Source organism: Chenopodium quinoa, unplaced genomic scaffold (genome assembly GCF_001683475.1).
Source record: "Chenopodium quinoa cultivar QQ74 unplaced genomic scaffold, ASM168347v1, whole genome shotgun sequence".
In the NCBI taxonomy this organism is placed as follows: Eukaryota; Viridiplantae; Streptophyta; class Magnoliopsida; order Caryophyllales; family Amaranthaceae; genus Chenopodium; species Chenopodium quinoa.
In genome coordinates this window covers 819,656-838,596 of record NW_018745454.1, presented here as the reverse complement: position 1 = coordinate 838,596, position 18,941 = coordinate 819,656, and the positions used below count along the sequence as shown (strand labels likewise).

At 34.3% G+C, this 18,941-nt stretch overlaps 3 protein-coding genes across 3 annotated transcripts; all 3 read right to left on the bottom strand.

Moving 5' to 3' along the window:
- Positions 1-6,735: 6,735 nt before the first annotated feature.
- On the bottom strand, positions 6,736-9,117 carry LOC110714091 (40S ribosomal protein S18-like). The gene is made up of 4 exons (XM_021892564.1): positions 8,866-9,117; positions 8,575-8,735; positions 7,233-7,421; positions 6,736-7,094 (listed from the first exon to the last, which is right to left on the bottom strand). The coding sequence occupies exons 1-4, from the start codon at positions 9,100-9,102 to the stop codon at positions 6,989-6,991; spliced, it is 693 nt and encodes a 230-aa protein (XP_021748256.1). The 5' UTR covers positions 9,103-9,117; the 3' UTR covers positions 6,736-6,988.
- A 1,573-nt stretch (positions 9,118-10,690) lies between these two features.
- LOC110714616 lies at positions 10,691-15,288 on the bottom strand. Its single transcript, XM_021893162.1, has 2 exons — positions 12,992-15,288; positions 10,691-11,653 (listed from the first exon to the last, which is right to left on the bottom strand). The coding sequence occupies exons 1-2, from the start codon at positions 14,051-14,053 to the stop codon at positions 10,874-10,876; spliced, it is 1,842 nt and encodes a 613-aa protein (XP_021748854.1). The 5' UTR covers positions 14,054-15,288; the 3' UTR covers positions 10,691-10,873.
- A 1,273-nt stretch (positions 15,289-16,561) lies between these two features.
- Positions 16,562-18,591, bottom strand: LOC110713965 (protein ASPARTIC PROTEASE IN GUARD CELL 1-like). Its single transcript, XM_021892418.1, has one exon. It carries the CDS (start codon positions 18,429-18,431, stop codon positions 16,938-16,940), a length of 1,494 nt encoding a protein of 497 aa, XP_021748110.1. The 5' UTR covers positions 18,432-18,591; the 3' UTR covers positions 16,562-16,937.
- Positions 18,592-18,941: the final 350 nt, after the last annotated feature.

Genomic DNA, 18,941 nt, shown 5'->3' with positions numbered 1-18,941 from the left:
CAGGAAAACCCAATGTGGGACAAAACCATGGTCAAGAGAAAAAGAGTGCAGCGCGTATTTTCTCCCCTTGATGAATACATAGCTTGAGATCTTCTAGTGTCGCAGCAATGAATCCAATATGTTAGATATCTTCTCATATGTAGTATAATATCACTCGTTGATCTTTGATACTCCTAAACTGAAATTGCATCTTCAAGTCTTCACATAAACATGTGAAGTGTCTTCATTTCACCATACATGTGTTTATCTCTAATATCATTATTTCAAATATCTGTTTAATAGTTGATTCAAAGTATAAACTTATACGGTTATGACTTCTTCTGAAAGTCGTTGATAATAAATATTGATGATCATTATTTGATCAAACATTCATCAATACGAGTAATAATGTGATGACAAAAATTTATTAATATCATTATTTTCATATGAATTATAATATAAAACACGTAATTATATACGCTAATCATGGTTCTTTTGGACCATAAGAAAACATTGTCACGCATAAGTGATCCATTGATATTCTTTAGACGTTTCATAATTGACAACGATAGCTCTCTTGCAAATACAAATAGTAAATCTCATTAACTCTCATATGCTCAAACTTCAGGTTGAGATGTCAATAATGTTGTTACGTACATAGATTTTCAAGAGTTTGATAATAATTTCCAATTCAAGATATAAACTTAGTAGGGCTGGATATTACAATAGGTCGTATAAAAGTTCTTCAGGAACTCTTCTTAATTCATAATGTGCAATTAAATCGGTTTCATCAATAATTTCATCACAATTATAAGCCCATTGGAATATTAATCTCTTTTTAATTTTTTCATCAAAGTTGTAAACATATCTTACTATACTTTGAATGAACATTTACATACACCACAGTTATTGTAAAAAATTAATGCATGCAATATGAGATATAGAAAATATGATAACATATTAACAAATATACAATGAGTAATGCATCTAACAACTTCATATATATGCAACTTATGACTCACACATGCACATGAATATAAAACTCAAAATGATGCAAGACACTGTACAGTGTGGATACACTGTATAGTGTGGATTTAAAAATCCATATTTCATTGGACTTCTGGTCCATAATAAACTTTTGATCATTATCATTATGTCAACAATAAAATGGACATATATTTCAGATCCCTTATTCACTAGTCCATACTATCATGCATATGCATATTATTCATCGGTTCCATTATGTACCGGTATCATAAAATTCTTATAACGTATATTTCCCATGCTATTTTACTATGATATCTGAATGCATTTCTCATTGGTACCATTATAACTTTTGTTACGTAATAGGCCATCTATTATAATAATTCAGATATTTATACCACATATCAAGGGTGTTTCTCACACTATGATATTAATATACTATTATTATACTTTAAAAGTATCAACTGCACTATCTTGCCGTATATCGCATATTTCTATTGGAACCGATTATACAAACTACACTTCAAGTGGAGTGATTTAAAGTAAATTGGCAAGATCTATCTTAATGTATGCACATAATATCATTATCACCATAATCAAAATATATCTCTCTATTCCTCTAGATGGGTCATAACGGTATACAAATCAAATCATAGATGTGCAACAACATATGTTAATACAAAAGTTGGCATGTAACTTTACAAAGTATCATTAGAGGGATCAACTATTTATAGTATTATAATTTTGCCAACTTACTTCAATTCTTCCCTCTAAGTTGGTAAAATATCTCAAATGTTGGGGAAATTCTTCACCAACTTAGAATATAATTTCATGTGCATCAAATTTCATCTCGTAGATAGGATAATCATATATATGCAACAAAGATCTATTTCTTCTGGAGAATAATGAAATTTTGTTCTCTTCTAGAGATCAATATTAATAGGGGGTAATGAATTGTGCAGTTGCTAAATTCTTATTCTATTCCCTATGTGCTGATATACAATAGCCTCAATCAAGAGAATTGTTATACAAATATAAACTTTCTTGTAATTTCACTAGGTGATGATCTTCGATATCACTAGAAACATTGATAGTAATATTAGTTACTTAAAATTTTCACATATAACTTGTACGTGGTGAGCTTCTGGTCACCTAATATTTATCAACATATATATTATTCTAGTGAACTTCTGGTCACTAATTATTCAGAAAAACCAATATATTATCTCTTGAACTTTTCTTTTTAACACAAACTATTAAAAATCACAATCTAAATATAGCTCAATCTTAATGTTATGTCTTGCCATTCAATTTATTTCATATATTTAACATGAGAGACCGTCAACACATTATTTCTTTCATATCAAATGAAACTTCAGGTTTTCATGACGAGAATTTATTAAATCCCGGATGGCCTAATTATTAATTATCACATCCAATCACTTTTCCTTTAGTATTTAAATTATGGTTAGTTTTATAATATTGGTGATCACCTTATTAGAGTACTTTATGCATGGCCATGAATATGATGTGATATAAGTACACCAATGTGTTTCTTTCTACAATTGGCAAGACAATTAACTAATACTCATACTCCACCAGAGCATTGATTGTAATCTTGATACATGCTAATCTTGTTGGACAACATTTTATACTCTTCTGGAGTACTTTATATAACCATAACACATTTTAATGTACTAGAAATGATCTCTTCAGAAGATGCATCAAAATGTGTCACTGTCTCAAATTTGTCATTGTCAATATTGCTCATTTCATCTTCCAATGATTCTTATCATTGTAACCCTTTGGACTACCACACTTCAGGTATGCTAGTTTTAATAACAACTAATCTGGTCCTTCTAGGATATCAACTTAATATGTACATTTATAGCTAGTATATAGGCAATGACATTTATTCATATCCATCTTCAAGATGATATCATTCTAAATATTTGATTATCATGTGGCCACCTCTATTAAATAAATCATTGATATATAGACTAGTGTATGTATCAAACTGACCATGAACATATTTGATTATTCATGTGCAAGGATTACATAAAAACAATGTAATAAACACTATATCTCCCTAACCCTTGCATATGGGGGTATAAAAATAGTGCAACAATTTTTAAATTCATTCTCTTTCTAAGCCATAAATTCTTTTAGCAATGCATGTATCAAACATTTACTAATTGAATATTGTGTACTCATGTTTACATTTCTTATGAACTTTTTCATGAATCATAATCAATAAAGTGAACAAACATACTTGTTATTCTTTTCCATCATACATCAATATCTCATTCAGTTCGGGGGATGAGTACAACTTAGTTACAAATATATATATTTTTGAAAACCATACTTCATTATTTTACATATTTATGAAAAAGATATAATATTCCATTTTTCAAATTCATTCCACATATGATAAAAGATGAAGTTCTAATTGAACAAAACAAAGTAAAATCACCATTGTATATAGAAGCAAATTTTATAATTAAAAATTATGAGTTCTGTAGGAGGATGGAAATGAACTATAAAACTATTCATACGGTGAGTATATAATTAGCATGCAACTTCACCCTCTTTTCAATAGATAAACTAATAATTAGATTTGATCAACCATCTCATAATATTGTATAGTGGTATTAAAGTCTAGTAGATTACACAAGGCTATAATATATAACATATAAATGGAAGCATCTATATTAATACATGCATAGGCAACATTGCCACGATCAAGTTTTCTATAAGTTCAATAATTTATATAACCATAAAACTAACTATAAAGAGTATAGTATTTTAACAGTTTAACCATCAATATAGCACACATAATAAATACGGAGTATATATGCAGTAAATTGTACTTTGATTCATCAAAGTATGCTACCAATATGAATATATGATAAACACCTATTTTATAGGATAAGATTTGGAATATGATATTTTGCGTATTATACCTTTGACAAAGCCATAATGCTAATGCAAGGCCATCTAGGAATTATAAAAAGGAAATAATAATAATAAAGTAGGATTTATGAAGGAAATTGATTTCGTGAGGTTTGCATTATCATCAAACATAAATACATAATATATACAAGCTAAGAGTTAACAGAGAATCTCCTAACTAAATCCCTTATTACGTGAGATAACTATTGACTAAGTTAAAGCCTAACTAATTGCTAGACTATTATAAGTATACCAAGATATATACGGTAAATATAACACATATAAATATACTCCGCATATGTTAAATATATATTCTAACAATTTAGGAAATTATACAAAATCGGAGATTTCATGAATATTCACTATATCCCTAATTACATTAATTAATTATTTCACCATATTCATAACTCTTATATCTTATAGGAAACACTAATTAAGAGAAATTAATTATTTCTACTTGAACAACCCCACATCAAATTACATATATCACAAAGGGATAAACATAACTTCTTTTTTATATAACAAGGAATGACAATTAACTTCTTAGATGAATAAGATAACATACATATATATAAACAAAATAGATTGCTACTCCACATTTCATATGTTCACCCACAAAACATTCTAAATATTCTAGGATTAGAGATTCGAACTATATAGGATTACATACAAAATATTCTATGCATTATCTTACCTTTTTCCTTTGCTTACTAAAAAAAAAAACAGATTTCAACTATACTTTTAAATTTCAATAAGAAATTAATGCTACATGCACCTCCAACAGTTTACAGTCTTTAAATTCAATAAAGATAAAGTTCAAAAGATTTAATAATAATAACAATTCTAATTTTCCTTTTAACGTCAAACTAATTTAACAGTAACAATCACAAATTACGCTCCATGCCTAATAATATTATCTAAGAAAAGACTATTAAGAAATCAACCAAATAGCATCTGTATCAATTAGAACAAATTAGAGAGTGCAGCAAAGAAATTGCAAATCAACAATTCAACTACATACATACTAGCCATAGACAAAGATAAAAACTATCATATAAGTATTCCCCGTCAATGAAGTACACTAACCTTTAGTCCTTTAATTACAATTAAACACTAATTCAACCCCACTTAACAAAACAATGCATCATACACGTATAAAAGGGGCATAAAATAATTATATTATGTAAACTTAAAGCTTAATGAAATAAATGAAATTGTGAGGAAACTTTCCTGCTAACGGGTTCACGATAACTGCATGGATCATTGGATCAATATCGCACGAGCTTTTGATACCACCTATAAATTTTCAAATAGCACCGCTTGTAAAGTGTGGCGAAATAAAAGGCACTGAGGCGGAGAAGAGGGGGGTTGCAGAGTGGTCGTAAAGGCTGGGAAGGCGGCAGTGCCGCGGTGTTGGGCAATGGAGCAGGGGAAATTCGGGGATTTTAATCGGGTTATGTTGGCTTTATTTTAACACTAATATTTGATTGTCATTAAGCTTTGATTGTATGATTGAATTTTAATTTAAATTGTGACTTAGAGCTTTGGTGCTGATAAGGGAGAAATATAAGAGAGATTGATAGAGAATAGATCAGTCACATTTTTTCCATAAAGTGGGGATATATATATATATATATATATATATATATATATATATATATATATATATATATATATATATATAACTAGGGTTTGCTTAGATAACAATAAACCCTAATTCTAGAACATTCCGAAATGATAAAGGAGGATAATGGATATCCATACAATAATATTTCATAACAAATTGTCTATTTATAGTTAGTTGAACCCGAATATGACCTGACTTTAAAATGACCCAATCTGATTGTAACCTGCAAATTATTGACTTGAACATAACCCGACTTGAATCCGAGAATGACCCGACTTGAAAATGACCCGACCTGATTACAATCCACAAATTATTGACTTGAACCGAACCCGACTCAAACCCGAGAATGACCCGACTTGATTCTAGCCCGCAAATTATTGACTTGAACCGAACCCGACTCGAACCCAAGAATTACCCTAACCCGTTTTAACCCGACCCATTGTTCACCCGACCTTAATGTAACCCGACCTGTTATTAACCCGACCCAAACCCGATAAGAAGTATGACCCGACTCAAGCATGACCCAACCTAAACCAGACCCGCATAGGTTATGGAATTAATCCGAATTAACCCGACCCGAGTTGACCCGACCTGTTTACCCGAATTGACAGCTCAACAATTTTGCAACTTGCTGAAAGGTTGAATTAACCAATAACTTTGAGAAAAACCCTAATTGAATAAACATAGGGGAGTTTAGCTCTTGCTCTCTTCACCTAGTCTGATTTGAAGGTTCAATTTGAATATTTCAATCTGATCATATGTAGTATGTACCACTACCACCAGTTTGACTATTATTGACCACATTGTATGAGAAAAAACAACTATCCACGAAGGCACGAATTGTTTTAGAAATTTGTGTCAATAAGGTGATATACTAATATACTTTGTGGTTAGGATCTAACAAGATTACGAGAATAAGCAAATGACTTCATAAGTACAAAATCTCAACATTCAATTTACCCATCTACAAAATCATGTAGTAACTACTCCCTAGTGTTGCGTAGGAATGCACATTGAGTTCAAGTGCATGTAAAGTTCCAAACAAACATTTTTGAGAACTTGGATAAACCCAACACCAACACCAACACCATTACCACCACCCAAGTAACAAAAGGCAACGAGTCTATCAATTCTCCGTATTATGAAACAAAACAATATTCAGGACTAGATGTAATAATTTATCTAACAAAACATAAAAATTAAGGCAGTCTGAACTCACTTTAAAATAAATCCATCAAATATTTTCCTCACTACTAACACCAAGTCTGCAACCATATACTCTCAAATAAAGCATCAAGAGTCGGAAGCTATGATCTACAAAAATAACATAAAATGCCTGAATTGGCCAAAAAGCATTACTTAGTCAATCTTTTACTAGGCTTTCATCCATAAAAACAGTAGACATTTTTGTGATAAAACCATGCATAGAGAAACAAAGACAAATCCTTAACGCTTCTTTGAGACACCAACAGTCTTTCCCCTACGTCCAGTAGTCTTGGTGTGCTGCCCACGAACCCTCAAACCCCAGTAATGACGGAGACCACGGTGATTCCTGTCAATGACAACATTCAACAAAGCCAGCAGTAACAAATATTAGTTCAAGGGATTGACCGAATTATAGTACAGCATCAATATTGTGACTTTGGCAGTATGGATTAGTGTTAAGCAAGGATCATATACAAAAACACACCTGATTTTCTTAAGACGCTCAAGATCGTCCCTGAGTTTCATGTCAAGCTGATTAGAAACAACCTGGCTGTATCGGCCATCCTTGTAGTCCTTTTGCCTATTGAGGAACCAGTCTGGGACCTTGAATTGCCTAGGGTTAGCGACAACTGTCATCAAATTGTCTAGCTCTGTGGTGGTCAGCTCACCAGCCCTGAAGCAAAATTTTAGATATTAAGGCAAACTTCCAACTAAGAAAACAATAACAAGAGATTGGTAAACTAACAGTTCTTGCACAGAAAGAAATTCTACCATATGTATAGAAGGCATAGTGTCAAAACAAGTCAACAGAGGTATAATTTGAACCACCCAAAATGGAAAAATTACAAAACCACAGGTTGGAACCCGAAAACCAATACCGCATGCAGGTAAACAGCATACAAGAAACCATCAAATTTGTAAATAATTGGCAAGTACTCCTCCCTCCATCCCAAATAACTAGCAACAATTACTTCTATGAACTATTCACGCACCACACTTTGACTGTATTATATATGGTTGTAACTTTTTAAATTTATTCTAATATATAATTGCTGATATTGATAGTTCTGCATTGTCAAGTCTAAATGTTCTACGTACCCTTAGCAATAGACCAAGCATTAAGGATTTTATGGGAAAAGAAACTACTAAAGTGTGGTGACTAATACAAAATTACATGCTAAAATCTCAAAATAGACCAATTCAGATTAGATATGGGATTCTACTAACTATCAAGAGCTTGGATAGAATTCTCCAAAAGACACTCATATATCACACACATGTATTAACAATTTCAGACTAACATCGGTCATGTATAAACTAATTAATTGAACATAACATTAAACAAACTCATTTTACCAAAACATTCATGGCACAGCAATCAAACAGATGTAAACAACAAGCATTTTAACACTAAACACACTCCATCAACATCCATCAACATTGCAATACACTGTTAAGTGTTAACTAGTATCAATTCTCAAAATCTGAAAACCTAACATCTGAACAGTTCTTGAAAACTAGAAATAACAGATAACAATTACCCCAGCTCAATTATAGATCATGCATTTTAATCACACTCGATAATCTAAGTTCCAAACAAAATATTGGCAAATTTTAAACCTTAAAGCATCCAATTAAATCAAATTTACAAAAGTCTGAAACCACTGGGTAAAATGAAGTACAGATAAGCACAAAACATAAACAATTACCCTAAAAAATGAAGTACCCAGAAATCAAAACAAAACACATAAAAAAACATCATCAAATCATAAGATAAATACATCAATAAAATCAAAATCATACATTAAAACCCATAAAAATTATACCTTTTGTTCATGTCGATGTCAGCCTTCTTGCAGCAAATGTTGGCGTAACGACGACCAATACCCTTGATAGAAGTCATGGCAAACATGATCTTCTGCTTCCCATCAACGTTAGTGTTCAACAAACGCAGAATGTGCTGGAACTCTTCATTCGCCACCAAAGACTGTTCAAAAATTTGACAAAAAATTAAACCCCAGATCAATTAATCAACGTATAATACAGATTAAATTAGAAAATTAAGAAATTGTATCAAAGTATCGAAGAAATAGGAGAGAGAAAGTAAGAGATCGCACCATTTTTGCAGATTGATTTTGAGTATGAAGCTCCGAAGCGGCTAATTTCTCTCTCACTTTGGTGGTGGAGGCCAAAAATGCAGAAGTGAGATTATATCTGTGAATTTTTAGGGTTATGGTTTTATGATGCCAAAACCCTAGTATATTTAACGAACGACGTCGTTTTGAATATGGGTTTGGCTTATTATTTTTTGGGATGGGTTGTAAAAGGTTGGGCTTTAATATACATATACACATTGGGCTTGGATGATATTACTCGTAATATACTAGTAACGACTTGTCCTATTGTAATTAACTAATTATCACTTTAAAAAAAAAAAGGGCTAATTGATGTGTTCGGTGACGATTTATATTCCCTATTCCATAGTATGTATGTAATGGCTAAAAATAATATTGGTAAGAATAATTGTTTAAAAAATTGAAAGGAAAATAGCAAAGTAGGCTTAAAAAATTATAAATATCTAAAAACTAAATTAAATTTTTTAAAAAAATGCTTTAAACCCATAAGGTTGATCCGAACTCGAAACTTTGAGTTATGGTTGACTAGACACGAAATGACCTGTGACCTGACCTAAACTCGATCGGACCCGACAAACCCAAATGGCATATCTACTTGATTTGAATATTTGATGCATATTTATCTAAGTTCAACTTGAATAGGTAGGTATTGATTTGACTTATGGCCTGTTCATATTAACTGAACTGAACTGAACTATTTGAGCTGAAATAAATATTTTATGAGAGAAAGAAATTAGGAGCTGGACTGAACTAAACTGAAATTAAACTGAAATTAAACTGAATTAAACAAGCTCTTAGACTTGGCAAAAAAACCAAGAATGACTCGATTTACATATTATCCTATCGGAGAGAATTAACCAACACAAACTTTAAATAAAAAAAAAAAAAACTTAGACTTGAATTTACTAGTCATGAACCCATCTCAAACCCGACTTGATACAACCTAAATCGAAAATTGAATCCATTTTGAATTTGAATTGAATTGAACTTGAACTGCACTCGGATGGACAATACATAAACTCAAATTGAACTTGACTAGACCCAAAATCTAACCAGTTTGGAGGCTGGATTTAAACTACATTACTTGATCTAAATTTAATCAGAGACATCTTGGTTTGACATGTCTAGAATACTCTAATTGATTGCTTTAATGCCTATTAGAGTGTGTCAATTTCATAATTGATGGAATACCCAAAAGAAAGTATTTTTGAATGTGGAAGACATTGTACAAGTTACAAAAATCACAAACGCATATTTAAACATACTAGTTGCCCTAATAGCTGAAATGACGTCTTGATTTCGATGTTTTTTGTTTGTGTTTGTTCGGGTTGCATGGCTTTGAGTAATGATTGTTTAGTTGGTTTGTTCTTTTATGTATTCTATGATTGTAGTGTAACTCATAGAAACAATGTAATGGTAAACTATATGGTTTATGACTTTATGATGTGTAATTTGATGTGTATTTTGACGGTTTATATTTGATGGAAGGATTTGAGTGATTTTAATGGTGGAAATTTGAAAGATAGTCTTAGAAGGCAACGACTTCTAAGTTTGATTTTAGGAGTAACGATCCCAAAACCCTAGTTAACAACTAGTTTGAACCTTAACAAAGTTCTCTTCAAGCAAAAGCTCAATAATCTCAAATTATAATTCATAAAACATCCTGTTAAAATAATTGACATACAACTAGTATATATAGGAAAAATAAATCTATCCTACTTGCCCTGCAAGCAAACTAAATAAAAAGCCCTAATAATTAATTAATGAACCAAGAGAGCCCACTAATTAATTAACACAACTTTGGAAGCCCAAGGCCCCATAACTACTACTAAGAAAATAATAAAAACATTATTAAAAACTCACTTGTAAAACCCCTACTTTAAGAGTAAGGTAAAACCAAGAGAGTACCTAAATAAAGCAATAAAAATAGTTATAAGGAAGGGGACTCGATTCACATCATTCCCTCCCTCTTAAAAAAAAAAACTTGCCCTCAAGTTTCGTTCGGAAGACAAGGTACCAAGTCACTAGCCCTCATAGTAGCGCAAATTCCCGCTCCAAGAAGTACTTGAAAAGTATCATAATTCTCCCTATGCACAATCTTGAAAGGTCCTTCCTCTAATGGTTCATTCTTACCTCTAGAATTATTAAAGATTTTTTGAGCATTTAAAGATAAGAAAACATACTCACCAATCTCAAAAGGGTGTTGGTTTCTCAATGACAACATATTAGCCCTTCTTTCCTTTTTGTTAAGTTTAGGCATAATCAACAACTCTCTAGCAGGAGCTTGAATAGGTGGCGCCTTAGGGGGTAAAGGATGTAATTGGACTCTCTTATCCCCAACCTTCACTGAATAAACATTTGTAACACCATTAAATAACACCCCTCGATCATATTGCCAAGGACGACCCAAGAGTATAGAACAAGCAGTCATAGGTAAAATATCACACCATACACTATCAGAATATGAACCCATGGAAAAGTTCACCAAAGCTTGCCTTTTAACTTGTAGTCCATCTCCATCATGTAACCAATTAAGCTTGTAAGGAGTAGGATGGTCCCTAGTAGAAAGATTCATAGTGTCAACCAACTTAGTAGATGCAACATTGGTGCACGATCCCGTATCTATAATCAACGAGCAACTCCTATCACCCACTTTGCATATAGTATGGAACAAATTTTCCCTTTGCTCATGTGTAGTAGGAGGAACAAAATTAGCATGCAAAACTCTCCTTAAGATACCGATATGGTGATGTTCAGGTTCAGGAGTAATCTTTTCTTGACCCTCAAACTCTTCAAAATCAAACTCACGGTTTATATTTGATGGAAGGATTTGAGTGATTTTAATGGTGGAAATTTGAAAGATAGTCTTAGAAGGCAACGACTTCTAAGTTTGATTTTAGGAGTAACGATCCCAAAACCCTAGTTAACAACTAGTTTGAACCTTAACAAAGTTCTCTTCAAGCAAAAGCTCAATAATCTCAAATTATAATTCATAAAACATCCTGTTAAAATAATTGACATACAACTAGTATATATAGGAAAAATAAATCTATCCTACTTGCCCTGCAAGCAAACTAAATAAAAAGCCCTAATAATTAATTAATGAACCAAGAGAGCCCACTAATTAATTAACACAACTTTGGAAGCCCAAGGCCCCATAACTACTACTAAGAAAATAATAAAAACATTATTAAAAACTCACTTGTAAAACCCCTACTTTAAGAGTAAGGTAAAACCAAGAGAGTACCTAAATAAAGCAATAAAAATAGTTATAAGGAAGGGGACTCGATTCACATCATTCCCTCCCTCTTAAAAAAAAAACTTGCCCTCAAGTTTCGTTCGGAAGACAAGGTACCAAGTCACTAGCCCTCATAGTAGCGCAAATTCCCGCTCCAAGAAGTACTTGAAAAGTATCATAATTCTCCCTATGCACAATCTTGAAAGGTCCTTCCTCTAATGGTTCATTCTTACCTCTAGAATTATTAAAGATTTTTTGAGCATTTAAAGATAAGAAAACATACTCACCAATCTCAAAAGGGTGTTGGTTTCTCAATGACAACATATTAGCCCTTCTTTCCTTTTTGTTAAGTTTAGGCATAATCAACAACTCTCTAGCAGGAGCTTGAATAGGTGGCGCCTTAGGGGGTAAAGGATGTAATTGGACTCTCTTATCCCCAACCTTCACTGAATAAACATTTGTAACACCATTAAATAACACCCCTCGATCATATTGCCAAGGACGACCCAAGAGTATAGAACAAGCAGTCATAGGTAAAATATCACACCATACACTATCAGAATATGAACCCATGGAAAAGTTCACCAAAGCTTGCCTTTTAACTTGTAGTCCATCTCCATCATGTAACCAATTAAGCTTGTAAGGAGTAGGATGGTCCCTAGTAGAAAGATTCATAGTGTCAACCAACTTAGTAGATGCAACATTGGTGCACGATCCCGTATCTATAATCAACGAGCAACTCCTATCACCCACTTTGCATATAGTATGGAACAAATTTTCCCTTTGCTCATGTGTAGTAGGAGGAACAAAATTAGCATGCAAAACTCTCCTTAAGATACCGATATGGTGATGTTCAGGTTCAGGAGTAATCTTTTCTTGACCCTCAAACTCTTCAAAATCAAACTCTTCCTCTGTATTGAGCAAACATGTACTCTCCTTCTCTTTCTCTTCTTGGTCAAGATAAGCCAACAACATTCTATGTTCCTTCTTGGATACCGTCACTTTGTTACCACAATCTCTAGCAATGTGTCCCATGCCTTGACACTTGAAACAAACTTTTTTTGCCAATGCAGCTTGTTCGGGAGTAACAACAATCATCTTCCCTTCATTGTTTGAATTGTTAGAGTTGATATTCGAACCCTCACCATTAAAGAATGACTTCCTCTCCTTGAAATAAGAAATTTTCTTTTCTTTCTCCTGTTTCTCAAATCTCTCTGCCAACCTTAAGACATCATCAAAGAACACATAATTTGATGTTTCCACCTTGTGAGAAATCGAAGGTGTTAACCCTTTTATGTATCGTCCAATCTTCATCTCCTCTTTTTCCTGCAAATCACAAAGCATGCACAATTTCTCAAACTCTTTAGTGTATTCAGCGACACTAAGATTCTTTTGTTCAAGATGATTCAACTTCAAGAATTGATCTTGGATAAATTCTCGTGGTAGGAACCGTTTCCTTAATTGTCTCTTCAACTCGTTCCAAGTATTAATTCGTGGCTCATCTTCTCTCAATCTCTTGGCACGTAAATTCTCAAACCATAGAGAAGCATATCTCGTCAGTTTTAGGTTTGCAACCTTGTAGGCTTTTTGCTCATCAAAACCTTTATAATCAAAGACCTTTTCCATCTGACGAACCCAATCTAAAAAGTCTTCGGCATCCCCATCACCTGTAAATTCCGGAAGTTCCAACAACTTCAAATCTCGATCATTGTCAATTGGAAAATTTCTCATGATTCCCCTAGGTTGTTCGTTGTTGATTATTCTTCCTTCCCCAATCACTTGAGTAGACAAAGTTTCAACCCTTTGATTGGTTTGAGCAATTTCTTGTGTACTCTTCTCAATTTTCTCATTCATTCGTTCAAGACTCGCATTAAAATTTCTCATCATATCAACAAGCATAGTATCAAGATCCTTCTTTGTTAAAGTACTCATGATGTCGAAATAATATTCAGAAAATTAAACACAAGTCTCAAGTTCTCTCATCAACAAATAAAACCTGTGTCCACAACTATTATGCGCGCGTCAATAAGTAACCACAATTTTAACAATTATACGATATCAATTAACTGAATTCCCAAAGAGTACTTTTTGCTTCACAAACTTAATGAAGACACGTATATAGCAATGTAGTGTAATCTTTGGCAGCAAAGTAAATCAATGATGATTGATGACACAACTTTTAATAAAATTAATTCAATATTTTGGAAGCAAGTCTGTTAACTCACCAAGTAAATTAAAAAGCACTCACCAACAAATAAAATAGGAGTTACGAGTACCTTTTGCACAACAAACTAGTAACCGATGAATTCTGCAATTTATCCGTTTGGCGTACGAATGTTTTTTTTTTTTTTTTTCCAATCAACAAGATCGATCGTGTAAGTGGAGGGGACTTACAAACCTGGCTCTTATACCAATTTGATGTGTATTTTGACGGTTTATATTTGATGGAAGGATTTGAGTGATTTTAATGGTGGAAATTTGAAAGATAGTCTTAGAAGGCAACGACTTCTAAGTTTGATTTTAGGAGTAACGATCCCAAAACCCTAGTTAACAACTAGTTTGAACCTTAACAAAGTTCTCTTCAAGCAAAAGCTCAATAATCTCAAATTATAATTCATAAAACATCCTGTTAAAATAATTGACATACAACTAGTATATATAGGAAAAATAAATCTATCCTACTTGCCCTGCAAGCAAACTAAATAAAAAGCCCTAATAATTAATTAATGAACCAAGAGAGCCCACTAATTAATTAACACAACTTTGGAAGCCCAAGGCCCCATAACTACTACTAAGAAAATAATAAAAACATTATTAAAAACTCACTTGTAAAACCCCTACTTTAAGAGTAAGGTAAAACCAAGAGAGTACCTAAATAAAGCAATAAAAATAGTTATAAGGAAGGGGACTCGATTCACATCACTTTATGTTTATGTGGTCATATCAAAATGGTCGTTGTAGGGTGGTTTTTCTTTTTTTTCTTTTTTTTTTTTTTTTTTTTTTTTTTGAAAGAACATTGTAGTGTTATTTTTGTAACAATTGATATTAAAAGAGTAGTGGAAAATACAAGTTCATGCCCTAGATTTGCGAAATTTGTTTATCCGATGGCATGAATTGTAAATAAATGGGAAAAGCGTGTCCCTTAGTTCAAGTATTTTTGACAGCTCACTATGCACAACTTGCAATTTGCTCCGTTAGACCCTTGCCCATATCTTCAACTACTGCTGCAACAGTAGTTAGTTGGCCATCCATGACAAATGACGCACGTACGTACCCTTACAATGTCATTTGAAAAGACCAAAATACCCGCAGATAAACGAAATTCGTTAATTTGGGGAATGAACTGGGTAGCCTAAATTATAGTTAGTAAACTTGTGGATCATTTTTAGATATCGTCGGTTTTAATATTGGATACATATGAATTATATTGATTTATGGGAGCCAATAGCTTACTCTCAACATGTTCACCTCCCTTATTCCAAAACATGACCTTTAATTTTATTGCCCATATAGTTCAACAACCTTTTGACTTAGGACCGGTTCTTTTCACTTTCAGTTCAGTTTCTAACTTCCTTCTCTCACAAACAATTTAGTTCATTTCAGTTTAAGCACTGCCATGCAAGTCTAACATCCATAGGTTGAACAAAAAGAGAATGAATGACAAATCAACAATACAACTATACAAGTATGATAAATTGATATGTTTCAAAGGATATGGAAATTATGAAAATAAAAAATAAAATAAAAATTGGCATGGAATTCTATCTTTACATAAGTTTTTACATTGTCAATCCAAAGTACTCTTTTTTTTTTTTTTTTCCATCTTGGTGAGGAAAGCAAGAATCTAATTTTATTTCAACAATATAGTAGTAGACCAAAAATCAGTTGACTCCTGGGCTAGAACTCTAGAAGCACTTAAGCATGCTGAGGACACAAGATACCATAGTCCATAGACAATATTCAGTCCAAACTCAAAAGGAGGTGATTGACACTTAAATGAAGACTATACCATAAAAGTCACACATCTTCTAAGTTATAATGCCACAATTTGTCAAGAATAAGGGTCTGTTCTTATTGACTGAACTTAGCTGAAATGAACTGAAATGAAATGAATATTTTATAAGAGAAGGAAATTAGGAGCGGAGCTGAACTGAACTGAGCTGAGCTAAATTGAACTGAATTTCAACATATGAGAACATGCCCTAAGAGCAACTAAGCAAGGCCTTTGTTCACTACTCCGTATTACTGACTCATCAACAATTTCACAAGCATTTGGAGTGCATTTAGGCTGAATTTGATGGGAATATTGAAAATTCAAACATTTACCAGTTACCACCCATATCACTGTAAGGATAAGGATGATACAAATATGAAAATTCTACTAAAAAAAACAATCTGATAGTATTCTAATTAGAATAAATCTAATAAATGACAAAAATATAACAGAGAATTTTAAGCTTAAAAGTATATAATTAACTCAAAAAAAAAAAAAACAGTAAATAGTGACAGTACAGTCAATAATACTAATGGACAATTACTACACGAGCAACTTAGCAAGTATGAGTACAGTACTTGTTACATTCAATTAACAACAAACCAACCCGTCAATTTGCATGCATTGGGACCCACATTTCACTAACACTTATTCAACGTGGGCCCCTCCCTACTTTAATCACACTTACCCAACCACCAGGGAATCTAATTCCTCTTCTTTTTCAATTCCCCCCCCCCTAAGGATACAATCGTAATTGTACATCTCCCAATAACATTTTTAATTTAATTATTAATTTAATCATCTAACTTTTCATAACGTTCGTTAGCAATTATTCGGCGAAAAAGCAACTTGAGATCTAGCTAGATCGTAATGAACACGTATCCCTTGTTGTTGTACATTCCCTATTATCGACATAGACGACGTCGTTTCAGCGAATGCAAAGCAATACGTTCCTGCTGAGTCCACCGGAATCAAGTAATTCTTCGCCGGTAAATCAAGGGTTTGTCCGCCGGCGAATTGGAAAGCAACCGTCGGAACTTTAACGCTACTCATTGACGAGAAATCGTAACAAGTATCAAACAGTGCTACTCCCGTTGTTGACTTTAGGTGCGGCGTTAGCCGAGTGAATGCGGTTCGAAGCGAATTGTAGGCTTGAGTTGGTAGCCGAGTTACGGCTGTGCCTGAATCAACGATGACTCCACCTGAACCCGACTCGTCTACATCGAATAATGTTGGTGGGATGGAGATCTGCTGACCACCCACGCTGAACCCACTGAGTCCAACGTAGTAGAATGTGTTGAGTTTGTTGTTTTTGATAAGCGGTGCTGTTACGCAGTCCGCTGGTTTCGCGGAGTTGAACTCGAGTGAAGAGCTTTTGGGGGAGTCACGGTCGACTAAGCAGTATGAGAAGGAGGTGGCCTTGATTTGTGAGGGTAATGAGAGCGGGCCACCACCGAGCCCGAGAAGCCCGGCAGCACCCACGAAGAGTCCTTCGTTGTCGTGGCCGCATCCTATTGCTACCTTTGGGATTTTCCCTGAGGTGCCGAACGACACCGTTTCGGTGACGAATTCACCGACGGTGTAGGACCCGTCGCCGTAGGAGACCTGGTAGAGACACGCGCTGTTGCGGCACGCGCTGACCTCGAGGGTGGAGCATTCACGTGTGCTGCACGTGAGAGGGGAGTATGTGGAGGAGGATGAAGGGGTGTAGATTGGGTCGCTTTGCTGGTAGCAGTCGGAGCAGGGTTGACATTGGAGCCAGCTGACGTCACTGCCTGTGTCAATAACCATGAAGTACTCCTTTGAAGGGGAGCCTACACCGACGCGTGAGAAGTACTCGCCGGAGCCGAGGCTGGTCCCGGAGGATACCGGTGCCTCGAGGTCTTCGGCGGCGAGGGCAGCGTCCATTGGTTTAAGTTCCGAGCGAGAGATGCCTCGGAGCTTAAACTCCGCCTTGGAAACTAGTGAATTGACATGTGCGGAATCACGCGCGAGGCGGGATTGCACGAGCTGCTTGTAGTCTGTGTAGTGGTGGGCGTGGAGGGAGATTCGTGGGTGGATTTCGACAGACAGTGTGCCGTCGTTATGTTTGTTGGGCCTATGCTGCTGCTGCTGCTGCTGCTGCTGATGTATTTGTTGAGTAAGCTGGGCGTTGTTGTTGTCGGCAGAGAAGAGGTTAAGGGTGGAGCGGAGCGAGGCAAAGACATCGATAGAGTTGTAAGTAAAGGTGGAGGAGGTAGAAAGGGAAGGGAAGAGGAGGAGGAGGATAGAGAGAGTGAGAATGGTAGTAGTAGTGGTACAACAATCTTTAGCCATTTTTAATATTTTAAAGTGAAAGAAAAAGAGTGAGGGAGAAGAAGATGGATAAGATAATGGGGGGTTAGGGGTTATATTGAAGGAAAGATGAGCGGATTAAAGGAGGGAAGGAGGAAATCACGTCAGGATTGTTGGGAAGAAAACAAAATAATAAAAGAGGGGAAGGTGGAGATGATAGATGAATGAAAAGAAAACATACAAATTAATTTTTGAAAAAGAAAAGTAGGTCCCTTTTCCTTGAAAAGTCTGTCGGTTGGGAGAAATTCATTCATCCATTTTCTTTTGCTGCTACTTACTATCCGCTACACCATTCACTTAACAAAGTTCAAAGACATCTTAACATCCTCAACAACATTCACTTACCATAAACCATTTTTTTCCATGGCTTCTGCTGCCCGAGACCGGTTACATGGGTTACGTCGTCAATGTTTGATGTGCAGGTGCTTTGGTTTGTTTCTTTTCTAATTTTGTGGATTTAAATTCTGTGTTTGGAAATGTGCTTATACTAGA

Coding starts and splice junctions, on each gene's coding strand:
- LOC110713965 (XM_021892418.1), bottom strand. CDS start 18,431: ATGGCTAAAGATTGTTGTACCACTACTACTACCATTCTCACTCTCTCT.
- LOC110714616 (XM_021893162.1), bottom strand. CDS start 14,053: ATGAGTACTTTAACAAAGAAGGATCTTGATACTATGCTTGTTGATATG. Junction 11,654..12,991: donor AGTTTGAGGGTCAAGAAAAG/ATTACTCCTGAA, acceptor GGTCAAGAAAAG/ATTACTCCTGAACCTGAACA.
- LOC110714091 (XM_021892564.1), bottom strand. CDS start 9,102: ATGTGTATATGTATATTAAAGCCCAACCTTTTACAACCCATCCCAAAA. Junction 8,736..8,865: donor AAAATCAATCTGCAAAAATG/GTGCGATCTCTT, acceptor ATTTTTGAACAG/TCTTTGGTGGCGAATGAAGA. Junction 7,095..7,232: donor GAGCGTCTTAAGAAAATCAG/GTGTGTTTTTGT, acceptor TGTCATTGACAG/GAATCACCGTGGTCTCCGTC.